At 47.1% G+C, this 18,031-nt stretch overlaps 1 protein-coding gene across 3 annotated transcripts in view; it reads right to left on the reverse strand.

The window, feature by feature from the left end:
• UBE2G1 (ubiquitin conjugating enzyme E2 G1) overlaps nucleotides 1–18,031 on the reverse strand; it is a 105,417-nt gene that overhangs the window by 28,117 nt on the left and 59,269 nt on the right. For all 3 annotated transcript variants that reach the window (XM_045044972.1, XM_023243636.2, XM_045044973.1), the window contains one exon: nucleotides 7,702–7,804. In XM_045044972.1, coding sequence (XP_044900907.1) covers nucleotides 7,702–7,804 — 103 coding nt within the window. Of the gene's footprint in view, nucleotides 1–7,701; nucleotides 7,805–18,031 lie in introns of those variants that run through there.

Consider the following 18,031-nt stretch of genomic DNA (forward strand, 5'->3'; position numbering starts at 1 on the left):
GGGACTATTAACAAATGGTTCCCCTTAGCAAAGCTGAAGGCATACAATGTATATATGGACCCGCCAAGAGCCTTCAGAGAAAAGGCCAGAGCTCTGTGGGATCCTCAGAGATGAAGCTGGGGCCTGGGTGCTAATTACTCCTGTACACAGACAGCAATTTGGAAGAAATACTCTATCACCAGAGTACAAGATTCTGTCATTGGAATGTCACTGTGTCTCCCCAGTAAACCTTCATGCAACGTATTTAGTTTGAAAATCTGCACTTCATCGGGCTTGTATGTATGGTTTTATTTGCTTGCAAATAATATTAAGGATGTAATGGGGGACACCTCAAAGATGTTTTTCAAGGGTTACTATTACCGACCCGAACTTTCCCTATGGAGTGACCAAACTGAGTTCCTACAGTGTGCAGTGATCACCAATACCAACATGGCCCTGACAAATACATCAGTAAAATGTCTGACTGGAAACAATCGTGACAAAACAATCACTTTTCCAGACAACGGAAAGCCCCAAGTCCACACTACAGCCTACAGCTTACCCTGTATGTACTGTACCAGCTCTGGTAACAGTTAGCCCTAATTTTCTTCTCCACCAGGTGTTTTAGGGGGCGGAGGAGTCCCCATCTTTGAACACCTAAAATGAAATACCCGCCTGCTTAGCGCCATGGAGGACCACAGCTGAATAAGGAAGCACAGTCCCCAAGAAACTCGGACACGGACCCATGGCTCTCTTCCTCAGCTGTATGGCTCTGAGATACAAAAGGTCACAGTATTTTGTCCCAATACCCCCACTTCTAAAAACAGTATGGAACCTGTACTAGCCACTGACATCAGAGAGTCACAATCCATCTAATAAAGCATTAAATACTCACTTTCGAATGTCTCCTCTCTGTCAAGAGAGCTTTCCGACTATTCTCCCTTTCTGATCCTACACCCTCATGAACCTTTGCCCGCCCCTCATTCTGTGTCCACCCCTTCATTCTTTGCAGCAAGACAACGAACCCCGGGTACTCTGATAAGAAATCCTGCAACATTTCTTTGGGGGCTCGTCCAGGATATCGACGTCTTCTAACTGTAAGTAAAGGGCGGTTGGCACCCCCTTTCTTTCCAACCTAAATAAAGTTCTTGAACCAAACAACAGGCACCCGTCCGCCAGTTGAAGGCGAATAGAGTGACTGCCATTCTCAAGTCTCAGCTGACAAGCTCCTTGGGTCTCCCCCCCAGCTGATCCCCCAACGTAGTCGGGAACACTGGTGTGGTGGAGCCCCAGTTTCCTTTTGAGAAAACCCTCTGGATGCATGGGACTCAAGGGAGACCAAACAGCAAACGATGGGTCCTGACCCAGGCTATTTTGTCTGGTGGGTGCCTGAAGGCCGTCGGCGAAACCGGATCCCTCTCCGCCCCGCTTGGGTACCTGGCAGAATTCTCTATGGCCAGTCTCTTCCTTTGGGAAATGAGTGGAAAAGCCCAGGACTGATCCCTCGCATATCCTCCTAGGAGTGATCCGGGAGACTTGCAAAGGGTCCTCCCTCACAGGTTTCCCAACTGCAGTGGAAGGTGGCCCTCTACTTGCTTCCACTTCCGACACTCCGGCCACGGCTCACTGCCCAGGTCTCATTTTTTACCTTTCACTTTCAAACATCTCTTGTGGAGCGGAGAGCAGGACTTGCTTCAACGCCTTCTGGGCTCACCACCCTCCTCCTGCCCCTGATGCCCACGGTGGTGATGGGAGAGAAGACATCTGGCAGGCTCCCACAAGATGCGGATGCGAATAAGAACCAACCGACTCTGCTTAGTCTACTCAGGACAGGGACCTGAAGGAATATTCCCTAGCAGCTGCCCAAACTCCTCTTGTTTCAGGGAACGTCCCTGTCCTCTCCGGCCCGACATGGACTCCCCATTCCCACAGTGGTGGGAAAAAAATGTGCATCTGCTCATCTGTCCAAGCTGACAGGCTTTCGGACCAGGTGTCCTCTCGTTGTGTGTCCTCTGGGCTTTTATCTGCCTCCAGGCTTCCCGGCCGAATCTCACCTCTTCAGCCCTCCCCTCCCTCCCCCTGTTTCTGCACCTCCTTGGGCGCAGCCTACCAACTGTCTCCTATACCATCCTCAATGTCCCAGGCGCCACCAGCTCCTCCTCTCACCCTCCTGTCAAGGAGCAAAGAGCACCCACTTGGACTGCCCACTTCAGATCTCCCCACTGGTGCCCCAGATAAAAACTGACAACGGAGAACAAATTGATTGACTCTTAGGTGAATGCAGGTGAAACTCATTCGAGTTTCAATGTTTAAGGCTATTTTAAGTTTGTTGGTTTGAGACAGACCTGTTTATCAGTATTAAATATAAAACTTTTTATTCTATCTAGGTTTCCTGGAGGTCAAATAGGTTCATGTTATCTCCATTCCACTTTGTTAGCAAAAAGATGAGTAAAATGATGGTAAATTCTGCCTCAAAGTTTTCATGGGTAATTGTTAAGATGCCTTCCAGTCTTTGGTACCCTGAAACTTTATAAAGTTTTGCTTGCATGATAAATGGGATTCAATTCGTTGGGACGTCCAGGCCTTTTCCAAACAGAATGGAGTGCAAAAGCATTGATTACTTAACATAGGCTTGAGCTTCTGACTTCTCATCGCAGAAAAACTAAGGCTATTTGGGTCTGTTGGTAGACGTGCTTTGTGCTTAAGCGGCTCACGAATTTGCCATCCAAAGAATTCTTGTGTGACAGTTCACAATTGGTTACCAAGTTTTCACTGGAAACTATGGTTTCTAAGAGTTAAAATTCTGCTAAATGTAGTTAAGGCTGATGGGAATAAGGAAAGCAACTCAGTACGTAGAAAAGTAGGAGAAGTGTAAGAAAGATAAGGAAAGGAAATACATTTTTATTGGAAGGCAAAATAAAGTAATTTTGTCTGGTTATTTGGAGAGAAATGGCTTGGGACAAAATGTGAGTGCAAAGGAAAGTTGTAGAAGGTTTGTGAAGGGAAATCTCTGGAAAGGAATTTTATGTGTGGTCAAGAAGGACTAAGGTTAAAATGAACGGATTTTAAAAGTACACGAGGTTAAGATTAAAACTGACCCTCCCTTGATCCAAAGACTGGAAAACAACGGCGATACCCTCGATACCCTTGGTGCCAGCCTCCAAATGCTCCATGTTTGTTGTGCCCACTTAGCACAGGAATGGACGCCTGTGCCACACGAGGGATGACCATGATATACAAAGGGCTTTTACTGGGATACATGGGCCATTTTGCTAAACTTAGCCCAGTGTATGCCAAAAATGGATACCCACATGGCTGGAACATATTTATTTCCGCACTGCCGAAAAAGGCAGGGGAACAGACCTCATCTTTAGCCCTTCTAGCCCCCCACAATGGCCGATGGTCAATATGTAAATTACTGTTGGGTCAAAATAAAATTAGTGCACGTTTCCAAAACCAGGAGAGTCTTGCGTGGTCACAGTCCGTACTCCCAAGGTCCTGCGGGCAGGAAACAGGGGTGGGAGAAATCAGGGAAGACCAGGTCAGCTCTCGGAAGTAGGGTCAAGCCTGGGTAAGAGCAACTACTCCCAGCAGCTCGAGAGACTGACTGGGCTTCTGGCTGCCGGTCCCGTAGCCAGCCAAAACGCGGGGTTAGAAGGTGAGGTTTCTCCTGGCCAGCTATAAGGGATGCCTTTTTCTCTTTTTCCTATAGATGGGCAATTCCCTAACCAAGGCCAATACCCCTTTGGGACGCGTTCTGAAAAACTGGGATGGGGCGCCTGGGTGGCGCAGTCGGTTAAGCGTCCGACTTCAGCCAGGTCACGATCTTGCGGTCCGTGAGTTCGAGCCCCGCGTCGGGCTCTGTGCTGACCGCTCAGAGCCTGGAGCCTGTTTCCGATTCTGTGTCTCCCTCTCTCTCTGACCTTCCCCCGTTCATGCTCTGTCTCTCTCTGTCCCCAAAATAAATAAACGTTAAAAAAATTAAAAAAAAAACAAAAAAAAAAAACAAAAAAAAACTGGGATGACTTAGATCCACAAACCCTGAAGAAGAAGCAACTCATTTTCTTTTTGCACCGAGGCTTGGCCCCAAGGCAAATTGGAGGAGGAAACCTGGCCGCCAGAGGGAAATACCGATTATAATGCCATCCTACGATTGGACTTGATCTGCAAATGTGAGGGGAAATGGGGAGAAGTCCCTATGTTCAGTGTTTTGGGGGCCTTAAGAGACAATCGAGGTAGGTGTCAGGCCAACCCTTTCTGAAGTCCAGTCATCAGGAGGGTAAACAGCTAAGGGCCCTTTGCCTGTACCCAAAGCAGACCTAGAGAGGGAGGAAGCGAAGGCTTTCACCTCAGCCTCCGCCTCGGGTCCTCCATCCATATACCCAGACCTCAAACGCGCACTTCTGCTCCCTGCTGCCCACCTTACCCAGGCCCTCCCCGTAGCGTGACAGGCGTGTTTCCCCTACAAGAAGCTGGAGCACCGGAAGGAGAAACCCGGGGAGGCACCACCATGACAAGATTACAAGTGCCTTTTTCACTGTAAGATTTAAGAGGGACGAAAGGATATCTAGGTACATTTTCTGATGATCTGGATAAGTATATAAAGGCTTTCCAGAATTCCCTACTGAAGCTCAGGCAGTCCCACCCCAAGATCCTACTTGGAACTATGATAATCGCACTGGGAATGGTGGTACTGCCATTTCCAAGCCTGTACTTTGGAAGGATTAAAAAGAACTAAGGTTAAGCCTTTAAATTATACTAAATGAGCCACTATTATACAGACACAGGATGAAACCCTGGTGGCCTTCCTGGAAAAGTTAAGGGAGGCTCTCATTAAATATAAGGCTATCTCCCCTAAGACCCCTGAGGCAGAGATGATTCTGAAGGACAAATTCATCATTCAATAGACCCCAGATATGTGGAGAAAACTACAAAAGTTGGCTGTTGGCTGGGAAGGGACCCTGGAGGAGCTTTTACAAGCTGCCAATTGGGTATATGACAACCAAGATCAAGAGAAAAGTAAGGAACAGGAAAGGAGGCTTAAGAAAAAAATCTAAGGCCTTAGTCTCGGCCTTACATACTATGTCGAACCAGACTTTCCAAGGTCCTGGCACCAAGTGCCATATCCGAGGCCATTCAGGGCACTGGAAACACAAGTGTTCTCAGAGGGGACAACCGAAGTCGAAACCCCATGAGCCAGGCCCCTTGTGTGGAGACGGTCACTGGAGATCCGGATGCCCTCGGGGACCTCAGTCTGCAAGGGCTCAGATACCCAGTGTCCCTGAAGGGAACGGATCGGTCCTGGGGCTCATCACAGTGGCCCCCCTGAACCAACTGTCCACTGAAACCCAGAGCCTCGGGTAACTCTGGAAAACGGAAGGAAAACCGCTTGAGTTCCTTCTTGACACTCAACTGCCTTTTCCGTCCTTTCCCCGGCCAACCATCCAAATGCCGCGGAACTCTTAGAGGCCTCTCCAGAAAACTTATGACTAAATTTTTCTCTCAGCCCCTGGGGTGCATATGGGGAGACTCTTTTTTTTCCGCCCTCTTTTTGGATAAAGTCAGAGAGCCCCGCTCCCTTGCTAGAAAGGGACATTATGACTGAATTAGGGACGACGGTGCTACTAGCTCCAGGACGGATAAATAATTGTCTGAACTTAGAGTAACCTGGATATTGGAGAGGTAAAGTTAAATACTCCTCGTGGAGTTTGTTCCTGTGGAAACTGGATGGCCAAAGGAAGATTCGAGGATCGAGAACCAAAAACTAGTTAACTTGCTTAATTATTCTAACCAACAATATCACAAGATCCAAATAAATATGGAAGAGAGAGGAAAACTTGTGGTTACAATTTTTAAAAAATGACCAGACATGTCAGGGACTTTTGGGATGGCTACAATGCATCTTTCCTTCCCACGGTGTGGTCTCCTCCCTAGGAGGCATTGCGTTCGGAATATTAATGCTCGTTAGTCTAACAGTCTATGTATGTCATTTGTAGAAGCCGATGATATGCCAGAAAAATAAGACCTCCAAGAAAATTCTGCTAGCCCAGATGTTCCAAACACCCTCCCGTTATCTCGGACCTCTGGATCGACCTCGGAACCTGCCCCTCAATGCCTCCTTTCAGCAGGAGGGAGTTAAGATCGGTCGTTGCCCCATTCCTAATGCAGTTAGAAGTCATGCGTTCAGTGGGAAGACTATGGTAGAAAAAGATGAGATAAGAGAGGCAGAGAGGGAAAGGGTAGGACCAGAGGGAAAGGGTGGGGAAAGACAGATTTTGGAATAACGGCTGGGAGTGCGTGACAACAGCAAACCCTCCCCACCCCAGGGGTAAGGTTCCTAAGAATGTAACAGACCCCGCCTACTCCCCCTCAGGTTGGACTCAGGAATTTCACAAAAGACCTAAGTGTGAACACAGACCACACCTCACCTGATGGAAATGACCCAGCACCTAGTGCTATTAAGCCAAGGAGGAGCCAGGGGGAAGGGATGGGACAACCAGAACCTTACAAAACAAGGACCCTTGTCATGGGCATTCACTTTCAAATGTCCCCTCTCTGTAAAGAGAGCTTTCGTACTATTCTTCCTTTCTGATCTTATAACTCTAATAAACTTTTACCTGCTGTTAAAAAAAAACCAAACATTAAATATTAGTAGCTTTAAGTTAGTCTGCAAACATTCAGAGCAGAAAGTAAGACTGTGGTCTTTGAATCTAAAATGTAGGACAGAAGGCGCGTCTGGGTGGCTCAGTCGGTTCAGCGTCCGACTTCGGCTCGGGTCATGATCTCACAGTTCGAGGGTTCGAGCCCCGCGTCGGGCTCTGTGCTGACAGTTCGGGGCCTGGAGCCTCTTCGGATTCTGTGTCTCCCTCTCTCTCTGACCCTCCCCCACTCACACTCTGTCTCTCTCTCAAAAATAAACATTAAGAAAACATCTTAAAATAAAATGTAGGCCATAAAATATTTAAGAGATCTCATCTCCTTTTCCGTTATTTTTTTTCATACCACTACATTCTGTTTTCTAACTGACATTTGTTAATAAGGAGTAACTAAAAGTGATTAGCTGTAACAATCGCTTTTATAAAGTGGGAAAAGGTAAACACTGGTTCATTTCAGGGTCAACACATCTTGGCTGTGGTCAGTTTTCTGGGGGGACCCAACTGAAGAGTCACTAAACCGATGACTTTGAAAGTTCTCTCCCACGTGAAGACGCTGATGTGTGACCTGCGTCCTGAAAGGAAATCTCCCAGGTTAACACGACGCTGGAATCAAACGGACAAAGTGCTGAGGGTGGGAAAGCCTGATCTCTGAAATTACGGGGTTCCCTTTGGGGGTGAGGCACAGAAGGAAGAGGCAGAAACATTTCAGTCAAGAATTCTCTTCTTTCTCCTATCCTGCCAATATTAACCCCATATCTGAGAAACAAGTAAAAAATGTATGATCTATAAGAGGCTTTACCTTAAAAATAGCTTTTCTGTAATAAATTTATTCCAGGTATTAAAAACATCTACATTTCAGAAACTATTATCTATTTAAGAAAGCAGCAGGCTTTAGACACTGGAGTTTCAGGCAGAACACGTAAGTCCTATACATGCTCACTTGATACAAACAAGTTCACCTAACCACAGCCACTCCATCTGATCTAAACAATTTCACTTCAGTTTGCCAAAACAGTTTATACTTCAATTAAGAGAGCTATTTTAGTGTCAGTTCCATGGTACTTACTAAAGTGTGTCAGGGGGACCAATGATAAGGACTTCCCATCGGTAAAGGTCATTGTCATCTATTAAACCTGCTGAAAAGCCTTCCACTGGATTTTTGTTGAGTTCTGTGGGGGAAGAAAAAAAACTGATCAAAACTTTTAAGCACACAATTTTCACCCAACAGATAAATTACAGAACGTTAATACCATGTTATAAATTCTACGCTATCCGACGGATATACGTGGATCCATCAGCAAAATGCTACCTGACGGCCAAAACGTTTCCATTTCTGTAGCACAAGGAGGCCCACAGGGAAGCAAACATGACCCCCTTCCAAACCTCTTATTCCCGCCCTGGACTCCAGCTAGGTTCTCACCCTCTAGGTAACCCTACAGTGGTAGACAGAACTTGTAAAGACACAGGCATCCAGGCCCACCCTCCCGGATCCCGGCTCAGAGGGAAGTCGAATCAGGCTTCCACTGTGGTCTTTAGGGTGCCCTATTAGAAGCACCAACAGAGGACCTCACCCGGTTCACTGGAATCCCTGAGCTTAGCCAACCCGCATGTACACCATTCCTGTGGCCCAGCAGACTCAGCACGCAGAGAGCAAAGACCCCACGTGTCTGGTTTGTGTCACCCCTTTGGCCAGCCAGAACTTCTGGCACACAGGAGTGGTCTCACAAGAGCTGGGGCCCTACAGAAATGGCAGTGGCATCGTGAGATTCTTCTCTTCCAGAAAGAGTGCTCTGGCCTGGAGAGAGGATGACAGAAGCGAAGGACTAGGGAGGCCAGAGGACGCAGGCCAAGAAGGGAGCTCAGTGGGCCAAGTGAGGAGGAATCCACAGTCTGATGGTTCCTGGAGACACTGGGCTTCATAATGACCTACTGATGGTATATATTATGTACAAATTTTCAACAGCTTTAACGAGGTATAACTGACATTCGGTAGGAATGCACATTCATAAATTGTAAAATTTGACACACACTGATACACCTACATGCCTATGAACCAGTCAACACAATCCTGGCAGTAAATATCCATATACACTGTATATAGAAATCACCAACGGAGAGCTCAGACGGGGAGCACGGACTGGCTCTGAGAAGTGGCAGCCAAGCCCTCGTGAGAGAACAGGTGGGAAGGGATGTGCTGGGGGCCTGAACAGGTGTTCTGCCATCAGACTCAGGAGTTCAGCCTGATGGTAAAAGAAAGCGTAATACAACCAGAATGCTATACACGAGACTGAACAGTGTGTCAGTAACCAAGACCTCAAATTGTGAAGGAATTAAGGAGGTGGTGTTATTTCAACAGCTAGGATCTAACACCCCAACGCGCCAGCGAAACACAGAGCCAAAAGTCACATTTTATTTATATTTAAATATGAATGGAGGCACCTGGGTAGCCCAATAGATTCAGTGCCCAACTCTTGATCTCAGGGTCATGAGTTCAAGCCCTGCACAGGGCTCCATGCTGGGCATGAAGCCTACTTTAAAAGGGGGGGAGAGGGGGGTAGCGTGCCTGGGTGGGCTTAGTCAGTTGGGCGTCTGACTCCTGATTTCGGCTTAGGTCATGATCCCAGGGTCGTAGGACTGAGTTTTGTGCTGAACTCTACGCTGAGCAGGGGGCCTCCTTAAGATTCTCGCTCCCTCTGCACCTTCCCCGCACACACGAGCTCAGTCACTCTCGCCCTCTCTAAAAACAATTATTTACTCAAAATTTGAAAGATTTTTTCATAAGCCTAAATTTTTGCCTAAAAGGCCAAGTAGACTTATCTAAAGTTTTAAATCGTACTATATCTCAAACCAAAGAAATGTATGCTTACTTTAAAAAAAAATTTTTTTTTAACGTTTATTTATTTTTGAGAGAGACAAGAGAGGCAGAGTGCGAGCAGGGGAGGGGCAGAGAGAGGGAGACACAGAGCCCAAAGCGGGCTCCAGGCTCCGAGCTGTCAGCACAGAGCCCGACGTGGGGCTCGAACCCACAAGCTGTGAGATCATGCCCTGAGCCAAAGTTGGACGCTCAACAGACTGAGCCACCAGGAGCCCCTGTACGTTTACTTTTAAACAGCTATTTTAAAGCTTTTTTTTTTTAATTTTTTTTTTAATGTTTATTTATTTTTGAGACAGAGAGAGACAGAGCATGAACGGGGGAGGGGCAGAGAGAGAGGGAGACACAGAATCGGAAGCAGGCTCCAGGCTCTGAGCCATCAGCCCAGAGCCTGACGTGGGGCTCGAACTCACGAACCGTGAGATCGTGACCTGAGCTGAAGTGGGACGCTCAACCAACTGAGCCACCCAGGCGCCCCTAAGGCTTTTTTTTTTTTTTTTAAGAAAGATACTGAAAATGGAGAGGCCTGAGGCAGGAACTGCATTTTGTTTGTGTGTGTGAGCACTCACTGAGCGTCCACACTGCTGCAGACATGCTGGGTCAGTGACCGCCGGGGGAGGGGGGGGGGGCACAGTCTGAGGTAAGGGCAGTCACGGTCTTTTCCTGGACAAACACTGTATTTCTCAGACCATTTTCTTCAACACTGTTTTCAAGTCTTGTGGAAGATTCTATAGTTTATCCAGAAACCGTACTCTTGCTGCATTTTCCATGTTTTATAAATGGAGGTGGGTAAGCTCTGAAGTCAGCACATGTGGTCAAAATTACCCTTGAGACTTTGCTTTCGGGTCCCATGAAGTACATCACTGCTTCTCACTCCGGTCAATGCATCACAATTTCTAAAACTCTTCTGCACGCTCTCTCCGCGCTTTTCTTCTACAGGAGCGGTTATGTCCACTGTCTGTCTCAGGTGAGTAAGGCTGAAGCAACGGCGAAGAGGCCCGCTGTCTCACCTCTGGCCTGGCTTCTGCCCCTAGTGTGGGCCTCCAGGACCCAGACCCATGGGTATTTGACAGGCTCTGTCACACACCTTTACGAATGCTGCCTTCTTCCACCAGGCCTTCCCTAAATAATTTAGCAAATTATCTTCTTCCGGCTTCTGCTAAGTTCCCAGTAATGCTACTTTTAGTCGGCACTACGTCGCCTGTCACTCGACCGCCAGCCCCTGCTTCCCACGGAGGTAAGCGGGCACAGCAGACCACAGCAGGTGTGCCTGACTGGCACAGTCACTAAGCGGGGCAGGGAGGACGCGTGGTCATCATGAAGATACAGAAAAAGATGGGACATCATGTGTCCCATCTCGAATGGGACACAGGCTGCAGGCTGAGACAGGGGGGCCCGTACACACCCAGAGGTGGGTAGACGGCTACAGCAAAGGGGGGCAGACGGGGAGCAGAAGAAGGTCGGAGGCTCGGCAGCGAAGGGTCTTGTGGGCCCTAGAGCCAGAGGGCAAAGGCAGGCATTAGAAGGTGCGTGTTTTGTTTTTAAAACAACGAAGTGACCATAAGATTCACATTTTCAAAAATGAATGGTGCCAAGTGTGAAAGATGACCCAGAATAAGGCTGTAGTGGTGACAAAGAAACCAAACAAAAAGCAAATCACGAAAGTAACCCTGGAAAGTGTGCCGGGAGATGCCGGCGGGAATAACGACGGAAAACAGGGCTTTTAGCAGAAAGAATCAATCAACCCAACTTGGTGACATGGGGATTGAAATAACATGTCAAAAACGACACGGAACCCCTCAGAAAGTTAAACACAGAGTCGTCGTATACCCCAAGACACCCAGGGTCACGTACCGGACGCGACTCCGAGGGCAGAGACGGCAGGTCCACAGAGACAACAGAATGAGGGCGGGGGGGCGGGGGGCAGGGGGTGTGCGCGAGGGGCGTTCGCGGGGCACAAGCACCGTTCTGAGCTAGAGACGCGGCCTGCGCCAGCACTGCGAGCACGCCGAGGACACTGAACCTCACAACAGCTAACTGCGTGTTACCCGACGTCCCGTCACTTTTTAAAAGCAACAAACGGGCTTCTCTGCAGAGCAAGTGGGTCGAGAAGTCTGTTCATTCTCAGAAATGGGACGCCGAGGAACGAGACAGAGACGCTGAAGACCCGTGAAACCCCGCTTTCTGCTCCTCTTCCCGCTCCTGTTCCCGCTAGGACCTGCACCCCCTCTCTCCACAAGCCTCAGCATGCAGTGTACGTCCTCCTCGTAGGGGACAAGGAGTCAGGGACTTCTCAGAACAGGTCACACGGAAGGAAGGACCGGGGGAGAACGACCAGAGGAAGCCATCTATGCGTACCCCACACCACAGCCGCTGCTCTGGGGAGTAACACCCGGGCCCGGTCTTTGCTCCAACCTGCTCCCGGATGCCTGACAGGGCACGTGCACCGGACCACAATCCTCAGTAACAACCCCTAGGCCCCGAACAAAGACGGGATGCCCTCTCCTTTCCTTTCTGAGTCTCCCAGACACTGTGCCTGCACCTGCCTACTGTCTGTAGCTTCAAAACTCTGCTGTCCCTCCTGCAGGCTCACGTTTGACTTTGATGCCGGGCAGCCAGGGACCCTCTGGGTCCCCAGACTCGGCCTGCCAGCATCAGGAAGTTGTGTTAATTTGAGGGGCGAGGGAAAGAAATGATGATAGGATTCATTTGAAAAACATACGGCCACAGTATGTTTTGTTTTGTTTTAATTCTTAGCTAAAGAGAGAGACTTGGGGGTTATCAGAATATTATTGATAACTTAAGTCATAAGACTGATGGTATCACCCATGGGTGAGCCTAAGTGTGAACCCTATGTAGAAGACCTAACTAAATACCTCTATTGTGAGGATTAAAAAAAAAAAAAGGCCACAAAAGTGACTAAGAAGGGGAAGACAGAGAAGTAGGAAGAACCCCAAGAAAAAGCTTTATCAAAGAAGCCAAAGGAGAAAGTTGCCCATAATAAATACACACAACACAGGAAACAGGAAGTCTAAACCAGGGGTGCCTCAGTGGCTCAGTCCGTTAAGCATCCGACTTTGGCTCAGGTCATGTTCTCAGGTTCACGGGTTCATGGATTCATGGGTTCCAGCCCCGCATCAGGCTCTGTGCTGATAGCTCGGAGCCTGGAGCCTGCTTCAGATTCCGTGTCTCCCTCTCTCTCTCTGCCCCTCCCACACTCACACGGTCTTTCTCTCTGTCTCTCTCTCAAATAAATATTTTTTTAATTAAAAATTAATAAAATAAAATAAATCCACTGGGTTCAGTAAAAAGAAGGTCAAGGGTGCCTCAGGCGTAACTGGTTTCAGTATAATGGTAGCATGTGGGCCAGGCAAACGACACCGAGTTGACAAAAAGAAGGTGAAGGAGAAAAATACAAGTGGAAACTTTCTCTAAAAGTCCAAAAGTCTGTGGATGGAAAAGTGTAGTAGCCATGCAGAGATAAAAGCCCAGCAAGCTTTTTAATGGGAAAGGCCAAAGAAAGAGGTTTCAACACCCTATCTGTGTGGAATACGTCTTCACACTACATTCAAATCCAGATGGACTACAAGATATAAATAACCAACAAAACTTAAAGAAAATAAAGAATTTTGTTACATAATCTTGGGTTGGAGGTGGCTCAGGAAGGCCAAAAAACTCAACAGTCAAATGATACTACGCAAAGTATTTTAAATCCAGCACAATAAAGCCTCAATACACAGGCCAGAACAGAGAGACTATTTGCAACATTACAGGTAAAAGGCTAATGTTCCGAATACAAACGAAAGGGGAACACACAAAGGGTACCAGTACATGGCGGGAAGGACACAGCTAAGAACACAACACTCTGGCTGGCGGAAGACACACACTTCGCAGAAGTGCCCGTGGTTGGGTTTCTGCCTGGATCAGAGAAGTTTTCGATGGGGCAAACATAGAAATGTATCCTTCTGAACGTTACCTGGACACAATGAGTTGGAAAGAGCTCTCTTTCCCACAAATCATGAATATGAAAGCAAAATTTTAAAGTTCTAATAAAACAGGCAAAACTAATGATTAGTATCTGAAATCAGGACACTAGTTGTCTTTTTTTTTCTCTCTCTCTTTCTTTTGCAAGCAGAGTGAGGGTAGCAGTCGGGGAGAGTTTCAGGGGTCCTGGTAATGGCACGCTGTACAAAGTACGTATTTACTTTCCTATGCTTCACCTTTTAAAACTCAGTAAATCCCGGAGTGTCCCATCGCTGTTAAATGAGAGCTATGTACGCCTGTGGTGAGTCTGGAAATCACTGTGGGCCAGAGCAGTCTACAAAAAATGAACAAAAAGCAAACCAAGGCTTTGGGAAAAAGGATTTGCGTAGGCAGAAGTCTGGGAACTGATGCACGAGCAGACTTTTACAACAGTCATTATTCAAGGATAAAACTAAAGGAGAATGGGGAGAGCACACGAAGACTAAAACACTCTAGGAGCACCTGGCTGCTCAGTCAGTTATGCTTCTGACTCTTGATCTTGACTCGGGTCAGGATCTCACGGTTCATGAGTTCGAGCCCCATGTCGGGCTCTGTGCTGACAGCGTGGGGCCTGCTTGGGATTCTCTCTCTGCCTCTCTCTCAAAGTAAAATAAATATTAAAATAAAAATACAAATGCAAACTCTACAGTACTGAATTCAAATTGCAAGTTTCAGTACTTTAAAAAAAATTCTGAGTTCTGTCCACTGAAAAGGTCTAGGAAAAACGACCAACCCGGTACAAATGTGCATCCCTACTGCTCAGGATATGGCTCCAAACAGGATGCACCACCCACAGGGAGCGGGAATCTCCAGAGAAACGGCTGAGTTCAGGTCTGGGGCGGGACATGTTCTAGGTTCATCTCATACTTACTAAATAAAAAGGAAGCTGTCAAGGGGCGCCTGGGTGGCTCAGGCGGTTAAGCGTCCGACTTCGGCCCAGGTCATGATCTCACAGTTCATGGGTTCAAGCCCTGCGTCAACCTCTATGCTGACAGCCCAGAGCCTGGAGCCTGCTTCAGATTCTATGTTTTCCTCTCTCTCTCTGCCCCTCTCCTGGCTCATGCTCAGTCTCTCTTTGTCTCTCAAAACTAAACATTAAAAAAAAATGTAAAAAGTAAAAAAAGGGGCACCTGGGCGGCTCAGTGGGTTAAGCGTCCGACTCCGGCTCAGGTCATGATCTCATGGTTCGTGAGTTCGAGCCCCATGCCAGGCTCTGTGCTGACAGCTCAGAACCTGGAGCCTGCTTCAGATTCTGTGTCTCCCTCTCTCTCTCTGCCCCTCACCTGTTCGTGCTCGGTCTCTCTGTGTCTCTCAAAAATAAACATTTAAAAAAAAATTAAAAAGAAAAAAGAAAGACAACCAGATATTATGTGTCTCCTGATAAGCAAACCATTCAGGAATGTTCGCCTCACTTACCAGCCTGTGCTCGTCCACACCCCCAGACACAATCACCAATTTACAGAACACACAGAGAAATATGGTTACGGACACCCAAGGACACACATGACCAGCAGAGACCACACTGCAGGGCCTGGAAACTCAATAAACACACCATGAGGGAAACAAAAGAAAGAACTGAACTCAAACTTAAAAAAATTTGCAAATTTACTTAAAACAAGTAAAAATTTGAAGACTAAACTGGACATTAGACAATACTAAGACGTTACTATCACATTAATAATATTAAATAATTATTGATCTTTTAATGTGGTAATGGTAATCTGCTAGTCCTTCAAACCCCATTTTTAGAGATATATTATGGAATGTTTATAGACAAATGATGTATGATGTTTATGAACTGCTTCAAAATCACGGGGGATGGATAAAACGTGACTTCTCACAACCTTGTAACTGTTGAGGCTATGTGAGTCCATGGAGATTCACTGTACCCATCAGTTTACTTTAGCATTAATATATGTTTACAATTTCTCTTAGTAAGCTAAAAAAAAAATGCTAAAAAGGCAGTTATTGTACTCTAAAATAATGTTTTATCATTTCTTTTATCAATCACATGAAAATAAACCTTCACTGAGCCTCTGCAAAAATACGAGGTCAACATTCAAAGACCCAACTATACATTTTATACTTGACTCTCAGGGCAATGTGCTGCTTTCACTGTAATCCACTTTGCCAAGCCCAACGGGTGACTAAACCTACGGCTAACAAAGCCAAACACAAACTGGTACTTAGAGCCCAGCACGGATTCTCCTTGGAGTCCTTGGAGTCGGGGTGGCTGTGGCATCCTGCTCCAGGGTATGTGTGCTCCTGTCACACCTCACATAGCTGTGAGGTGCATTTCTATGAAGTGATGATTTCTACACTGGCTTCATTTTGAACCTTGGAAATCACCAACAGAACCTTTATCCAGATACTAAGTGTCAACATGGTTTGTTTAAATAGTTTTGACCTTATTATAAGAATAAACGGCCATATTAATTTTAAAAATTTAGATCAGTACAAACCAAGTCACTTAAAATTAACAGAGAAAACATTCATTTCCTCCAAGTTTCCATTAGTTAATCAATATTGACAAGGGTAATGTATTAGCAAAAAACTGCAACAGTTTCTTTACGTTTTGTCTAGATTTTAAGAGGCATCAAGTTAATCATCTTTACAGATTTGGGCAAACTTTAAGTTTGCTTATTAAAATGAGATTTTTTTTTCTTTACACCATGCCATGGGCTACAGAGCTAGGTGATTTCCTAACCCCAAACATTTCCAACCACTTTCTTTTGCCACGTTTCAAAAACAAGGAATAGGGAGCAGAGAAGCAAAACAAGCCTGAGATCACATCTCTCGCAAAGATGTTGCCAATGTGTTTCCGAAAAGATGCGCTTGGAGAATTCTGGACCACATTGCTGGAACAACACTCGAGGAAGCTCGGCTACCTGCAGGACCGGCCCTCGACATCTTCCTCACACACTCAGCTGAGCTTTCTTGAACACGGGGTCCTAAGCAGATCGCTGCTTGTGCTTAGACCAAGAACAGCAGCCCTCACACATCTCTGACGGGATCTGCCACCCTCACCGGACACGGAGTCAGGCCTTGACTCTGCCCTCTGCAGTTTCACATAAACCTCCACCTACTTTGTTATGTTTGGGGACAAAAAATTATATATACAGACAAGATTTGGGAGGGCTTTTGAATTTCATTTCACAACAGAAAATCTGCACCCCAGTTTTGGGGGCACGAGTGCGGCAGGACGCCCGGCAGACCGAGGCCGGATGTCAACTCTCCCTCCCGGTTTGTCGCCCTCCTTCTTTCTGTCTTTCTTCCCTCCTTCATTCCTCTTCCTCTCCTTTCCCTTCCTCTCTCCCTCCCTTCTTTCCTTCCCTTGTCTCATTTCCCTCATCTTTAAGCCTGGTCAAATCCATGACAGTGTTGCAAGTCAAACAACATACTCTGCAAACCTGCTCTCTTCCTTTAAAACTGCTCACTGGGCCACAGACGATAAAAAGAAGAGTCGACGCTCTTCAGAATTTTGCGGTTTGGAGAAATACTACCCACCCCCCATCCAACACTTCACAGCCACCTATTTATTTCTAGTAGGAACCGTCAAGCAAGGCCCCAATACGCGGGCCCAGAAGAATGAGTGAATGAACACGATTCAAGCCAGGGGAATGGGATGTTCTAGAGGATTTTTCAAACTGTAATTAAAGAAAAGGAGTCCCAACCCAAGGGGAAGTTGTGCCATAAAAGCCTAAGAGCTGCCGACAGCCACAGCTCCAATCTCCAGGAGCAAAGAAAGGCGGCACGAGAAAACGCAGCCAACGTGGAGGTGGATGAACAGGGCTAAGCCACAGGAAGAGAGTTCTAGCTCCCGACCCCCGGCACCACTCCTGCCCTTCACAGCTCTGGGGAAGTCAAATTTCCTTGCTCACCGACACTCGTTCTAGCTCAATTCCTGGCCCTTCCAACGGAGGGTGCTTGTTTCCCCTTTCAAAAAGTGGTATCTCCGAGCTGGCATCCGGTGGACGGTGTCAGCCTCTGCCCCTCGCCCTGAAGGTGGCTCGGCAGGGCCGGCCCTCCGCTTCCCTTTCACACTGAACCCCATCACTTGGGGGACACAGATGGTTCTCATCAGGGACAGCAACACATGATGACCACCCCTGCCCCCAACCCGCCAGGGCAGGTGGACGAGGAGGAAGGCGGTCCCTCCCACCACCAACGCAGGGTGAGAATCATTAACCCGTCACTGCATCCTGATTTTCTTAGGTGTTGCTCCAGGCTTCTGGGTATAAAATTTTCAAGCACAAGTTTTCCTTTACTTAATATATAACAGGTCTCGCCTCCTTATCTACTTACTTTTGCACAATAAAACCAGGTAAGCTACTCTCCTTCATGTATCAATACAGGAATTTGCTCCCTTTTGTCTTCACCTACCCCTCTGTGGCCTCAGCAACCTCAAAGGGAGGGTTCCCTCTCCTTACCATCTCTCCTTGTCATCAACTGCGTATAAAGAAATTCACAGTGAGGCGCCTCAGTGGCTCAGTCGGTTGAG

This window comes from Felis catus, chromosome E1 (genome assembly GCF_018350175.1).
Source record: "Felis catus isolate Fca126 chromosome E1, F.catus_Fca126_mat1.0, whole genome shotgun sequence".
Classification (NCBI taxonomy): Eukaryota; Metazoa; Chordata; class Mammalia; order Carnivora; family Felidae; genus Felis; species Felis catus.